The 6,291-nt window shown below is 38.1% G+C and overlaps 1 protein-coding gene across 1 annotated transcript in view; it reads right to left on the minus strand.

Annotated features, from left to right (window-relative positions):
- The window catches only part of LOC107666746 (regulating synaptic membrane exocytosis protein 2-like), a 175,734-nt gene extending 170,059 nt beyond the window's left edge, over nucleotides 1–5,675 (minus strand). Inside the window, exons 1-2 of the mRNA XM_016458178.1 lie at nucleotides 5,493–5,675; nucleotides 4,893–5,053 (exon numbers count right to left, since the gene is read on the minus strand). Coding sequence (XP_016313664.1) covers nucleotides 4,893–5,038 — 146 coding nt within the window. The 5' untranslated portion in view covers nucleotides 5,039–5,053; nucleotides 5,493–5,675. The remainder of the gene's footprint in view (nucleotides 1–4,892; nucleotides 5,054–5,492) is intronic.
- Between the last annotated feature and the right edge of the window lie 616 nt (nucleotides 5,676–6,291).

The raw sequence follows: 6,291 nt of genomic DNA on the forward strand, positions 1-6,291 counted from the left end.
TGTCACGGTGCAGGGTGCCTTCTCGGCTTCCCCTGCGGTCTGTGTTGTCCTGTCATGTTCGGTAGCTCGTGGTCTGGGCAATCAGCGCTGATCTCGCAGCGGGGGTTCGCGGATCACGAGCTGACTCTCCCCCACCTGTCGTTCATTCCCCCACTCCCATATATGTCTTTGTCTTTCTGTCCTTCATCGGGAGTAGATTGTTTTGTCCTTGCTTGTGTTTTGTGTAACTTATGAGTGCAAGCATCAGTGTCTGACCCTCTGTTCTCCTGTGCTTAAGGACTCGTAGTACGGAGATCCGGCAGCTCGAGTGGTCCGCAGTGTCTGCCGGCCAGCTCTGGAATCTCCGCTCACCTGAGCAGCAATTAACTATTGTTTATGTTATTTTGTGTTTTGTGGCGAGAATAAAGAATCTCCTTTCTCACTACTCTGCATCTGAGTCCTCTATCTATCCTAGACCCTGACAGAATGAGCATGAAATAAATGAAAGAAAATACTTTTAAAATAGGAAATAAAATAAATTAAACAAAATGTGTAAAGTATGAAAATAAAAAATAAGTATGAAAATAATACATATAAAAACTTTTTTCTAAATCATTTTACCTGTTTTTTAACTCTCAAAAATTCATACTCAATTTAACTAAATTCAACTAATTTTGCACATCTAAACATGAAATACAATATTAAATAAATACGTAAGTACTGTTTTTTCCTTATACTGTAAGTACATATATAATACAGATGAGAAGCGCACACTACCCCCGGATAATAACAGAGCAAATAGGCAACAACTGCTCTCCTCAAGGCAATCTCTCTCAGTCAAATCTCCTAAACATCCTGTCTCTCATTCTTTCTGTCTCTTTCATAGGCTATAAACACCTCCCCTGGCACACTCTCACTTTCAGCTACTAAAACTCTCCCTCACTCTCTCTCTCTCTTGCTGGACTTGTTTCAATTTATTTGTGGCTCTTCCAGTGAGATGACAGGAAGTTGGCAAACACTTCTACAGAAGGCTTCTTCGTCTCTTCATTCTCCCAGGATTCCCCAAGTTGGCTTACAGCCACCGTTGTGTGTGTGTGTGTGTGTGTATGACCATTAAAAAAAAAAACATTATTTTTTTCTAGAGGAACATCCTGTGGCTTGGCTACCACGGACACACTGAGATTTATGGTGAAACAACCACAGCTAAAAATCTCAGTGACCAGTCGACCAGTTATCCTGCTTGTTTCTCCATCACCACCTTGACTAGACAAAATCTGAGCCTGAGCAGTACAGGACAAGTCCAGAACCACATGCTAATGAGCAAATGTCATATGATGCATAAAAACATGCTGTAACTCCAAAAAGAGCATTTATAGAAACGAAGCTGCAAAAACTGCTCATTCTGAGCGTCCTCAACATCAGAAAGATGCACTGATTAACACAATTATGATTACCCACATTTACACATCAACAACACCAAAAACGTATCATGGCGAGGCAATACAAAGGAAGTTCGACAGTTACTATCATTCCTAAACACTAGAACAACTACTGAAAAGAGTAAAATGTGGTTAAGTCAGTCAAATCCTGTGTTGTTTTGCTGCAGATCCTTCTGAAAAGGGGCTAAAGTTTATTTTAAATAAGGTTTCTGATTATTTTAGCCTTATTTCAACACAGACTGTGGCATGAATCCATCACAATATGAGACATCTTTATAAAGAGAATAGTTCACGCAAAAATGAAAATTTGTGTTTGTTTCTTCATCTGAACAGATTTCGGGGAAATTCAGCATTATATCACTTGCTCACCAATGGATCCTATGAAGTGAATGGGTGCCGTCAGAATGAGAGTCCAAACAGCTGATAAAAACATCACAATAATCCACTAGGAATCCACACATCTCCAGTCCATCAATTATAGTCTCGTGACATGAAAAGTTGCATGTTTGCAATAAACAAATACAACATTAATACATTTTAACTTTAAATACTCACTTCTGACCAAAATATCAGTCCATAATCTCTAATAACGCTTCCTCTATTAAAAAAAGTTCTTCTCCTGTCATTCTCTTACATCAAAATCCACCAACATATTAGTGTAGAATGGTTTTGGACTGTTTTTACAGCCCTTGATTTGTGCATATTTCTCTCCCGATTCAGAAAAAAATAACTTTTTCACTGGATGAAGCATTATTATGGTTTAAGGATTTAAGGTTTGTTTAGAAGCAACAGTTTACCGTTAAAAATGATGGACTGGAGTTGTGTGGATTCTTTTTTTATCAGCTGTTTGGACTCTCATTCTGACGGCACCCATTCACTGCAGAGGATCCATTAGTGAGCAAATGATGCAAGTTATCATTCTTGGAGTGAACGGGCCTTTTTTTGGAAGAGATATAAATATGCTGTAAAGTGCAAACTGTAAACTACATTTGGACCCAACATTAAATACAAGAAGTGTTTACATAGAAGGCACAGTAACAAAAAAGGCCTGTTTAGTTCAAAGTTAGACAACCATTACAGAGGTCATCTGCAAATGTAAGCTTTATATGTACAGTCGCGAAAGCAGTCTATTGAACTGAAAATAGATAGGAAAAACTAAACTATGACTGTTTTTGACACACAAAACCTGGACTAACCTGCACAACTTTAGTAGAAAGAATAAATAATGCAAATTATGATATGACCTCTTTAAATAACCCAAATGAAGGCATGGCCTTGTGGACCAGCGATGAGAATGTGATCAGGCCGTGAGTCACATGACACGGGCAGCAGCTCTGCACATTCACTGTTCAGTATAAGTAACAGTCAGGCCAACAAGCCGCCGTGTTGTTGTGTAACTCTACACCGGCCGTTTGCACACTACTCTAGAAAAGATCAGAGCCCTCGTGACAGCGTCCACACTGATGCTAACCAACCATCACCCTCCCTTACATGACATCAGCACTCGAGTGGCTAACATTATCTCTCTCGCTCTCTCAAAACTATGAATGGTGGATGTGTGTTTAAGAGGGAGGGATCAAGTGACTCACCTAACACACACACACACACAACAGCAGTGAGGTGGCAGTCAGCTTTACGTCTGTGACTCATGTTTACTTCACTTATTGCACGGAATCGGCTCTATTTCCATGCTGCAGTGTTAATATTTACCTAATGATAGAAGCACGTCTACACACCCTCGCAAAAAATCCATGAGCTAAAGATGCTGTACTGACGCTGCTCATAGAACTGCAAATACTTTCCTGTTTGAATCCTGGAGATTTTGTGCAGTAATTTGTTGCACAATGTTACTAAATCAATAACTGGGGGAAATCAGAAAAGCCATGATTTACCTTAAAAGAGCTTAGAAATAGCAAACAGAAAGAAATATTTTCTTCTGGAATCACCAACTTAAAGCTGACCAACTATATATTTATTACACACAACAGGGATGCTAAAAAATTACACAACTAATAATAAACAATTCAGATCTTTAAAGAAACTAATGTCTGATATGCATATTGCGCTACACTTTGATTTGTTTTACCATGTGTAAGCATCACTACAAATCAAAAACTCTTAAAATGTTTGACTCTCCTTTATTTTGTTTTCTAATTGATTTGAACTACACTGTAAAAAAAATTCAGTCATTTTACAAGAATATACTATTTCAGTCTCTACTTCGAAATAGTAAATTATACAAATAATTACAAAGAAACGGCATGTTACAACACATTGAATTAAACATTGCATTGTGGAGTGAAAGTCATTTCTACACCATTTTTCAGTGTTTTTATTTGATATCTATCCATAATAAAAACAATAATTAAAGCATCTTGCTTTGCCAACAAAAAAACAGACTTCTATCAACATGAAACCAGAACTTTCTAAACATGAAACGAGTGACAAAAGTCTTTTTGGTTGTATATAGCAGGGGTTTTCAAACCTGGCTTCCCCAGGGGGCCGCAAAAGGGTGCTAGGAAACATTGCGGATAAAAATAGTGGTGATTGGTTGTAAATCATGGGATTAATTATGATTATCTTATTCTATTGCCATGCCTAGATACAGTATTCATTAGATTTACACATCTAACATAAGTTTAACAGAAGGTAGGAGAAAGATATACTGTTAACTTGATACTTTACAAATAATATTTTGATCACCTCTTCTGGCTTTAATACAGTGACAATACAAAAAGCAATGTTGTTTTTATAATGCTATTTTTCATGAACCATAATACATTCAAATATACAGTTGTCTTTACATTTTAAAGTGACAGAGTCCCCCACAAGGTCGTCATAATATTATCTAAAGGTCAATGTCATAAAAAGTTTGAAAGCCCCTGCAATACTGAACTATTTCCTCTATTGCTGAAAATTAAGCAGTTGTTAAACCTCCACAAATGAGCCCAAGAACACATTTCTCACAAAATCTAACCACTCAAGACCTATAATAGTATTTCACTTAAATTAATTTGCAATTATACTGAAAACAAAGTTAAATCCTCCATATTTCACAACTGAGAACAAACATTGAATGGGTTTGTAAATCAGCGGACAGCGCCGTGGTGCTGAAATCTCTGGCGCCGCAGCCTCAACGCTCAGGTCAAAACAACATTAGATATTCACATCGATTAAACTGGAATAACGTGCTATTGTACTATGAGCTGTCATTATGAAGTGTGCACTAGTAAAGGCGAAAATGGCGCATAATACAGTCCCAAAGCCAAGAGAATGAAGCAGAGGCCTGATGTCCATATGACTAATAAATACAAATGTGATTCTCACCATTAGACATCACCACTAAACCTCCAACATTCGGGCTCTCTGTGTCAAATCAAACGAACCAGGGATCATTCACACCATTCCCTCTCCATCCTTTGGCCAACAGCTCAAGATATATTTTCATACAGTAAGGATCCATAAAGCTCTTACTTCAACATGGACTGCTCATTCTCCTCCTCTTTCTTCTGCCTGTCCATGACACCGAGGATGATCTTCCTCTCCTCCTCGGTGAGGTGGCTCAGGTCCGGCATCTCCGGCAGGACAGGCCCGCTGCGGGGCCCGGCTGGAGCAGACATCTTTACACGCTGATGCTGAAGAAGATCAATAACCAGACTTAATCCATGATGAATGCAAGGTCTATCTGATCAATCATCAGTGGGTTTTGGTTGCTCAGGAATCAAAGCATCATAACCCACAGCAGCATCTCTGATGACCGTTACGGTGCTTTAAAACCCTAAAGGAGGTTAAGTTATTTTACTACTATTGAAATGATAACAGTGTAAGCTCTTAGACTACATAAGGTGGATTTTACAGCATTAGATCAATCATTCTCTGAGCAATAGAACAGAAGAATGGATACAGCTGGTCCTTTTGAAGGCAATGGCTATTGAAATTAACGTAATCCTGTTTAAAATTCTCCTCTTCCTCAATACAAAAAGAAAATGAATAAAGCAACGATGCATTATGAATAAAATAGTAGATCTCAGATGTTATTCCAGATTTCAGTGAGGATGTGAAATCGCCTCTTGCCTTTTATTTGGCCATCATCCTGTTCAATCCTGTCTAACCCATCGCTGTCATCGTCCTGGAAAAGTTCTTTTGCATCTCATAATAAGTGTTTGTTTCCCTTTTGAGTCCCTCTGCACCGGTGCCTCGCTTTTCTCCAGGTTTGGTAATCCTTGAAGATATCTTAAATACACAAAAATGGATGCAGCGACATAGAATCCCAATTGGAAGTGTGGGCGGAGCAAAGCCGCCCGACCGGGAGGCGAGCTAACCAATCGTACTACGGCGAAGGCTTAGTTATTAATATTCATGAGGCAGCGATTGCTTTCGGAAGGAAACGACTGGACGTCAGCGCGGCCTATTTAACATTCAAGAGCACAGAATTCGCCATTGGAACAGAAGAACTAGACGTCAGCATTACTCGATTAATATTCAAGAACTAAACTTTACTCTTATTCACTGGCAGGAAAAAAGGTATTTGTACATTAACAACGTCCGTTACTTTACCAGAGGGGAAAAAAATAATTGCATAAACTGTGCTTCAGTGCTTTTATTTTAATTTATTTTTCTAAAGTCTAATGTATGTTTTCATAAATGAGAGAAATGTGTTTTGCAAAATAGTTGTACAAGCAACTTAAATGAGACCCTGGACCACAAAACCAGTCGGTATATTTGTAGCAATAGCCAACAATACATTGTATGGGTCAAAATGATCGATTTTTCTTTTATGCCAAAAATTATTAGGATATTAATTAAAGTTCATGTATCATGAAGATATTTTGTAAATTTCCTACCACATATATATATATGTATATATGTATAT

Source organism: Sinocyclocheilus anshuiensis, unplaced genomic scaffold (genome assembly GCF_001515605.1).
Source record: "Sinocyclocheilus anshuiensis isolate Anshui unplaced genomic scaffold, SAMN03320099.WGS_v1.1 scaffold267, whole genome shotgun sequence".
Taxonomy (NCBI): Eukaryota; Metazoa; Chordata; class Actinopteri; order Cypriniformes; family Cyprinidae; genus Sinocyclocheilus; species Sinocyclocheilus anshuiensis.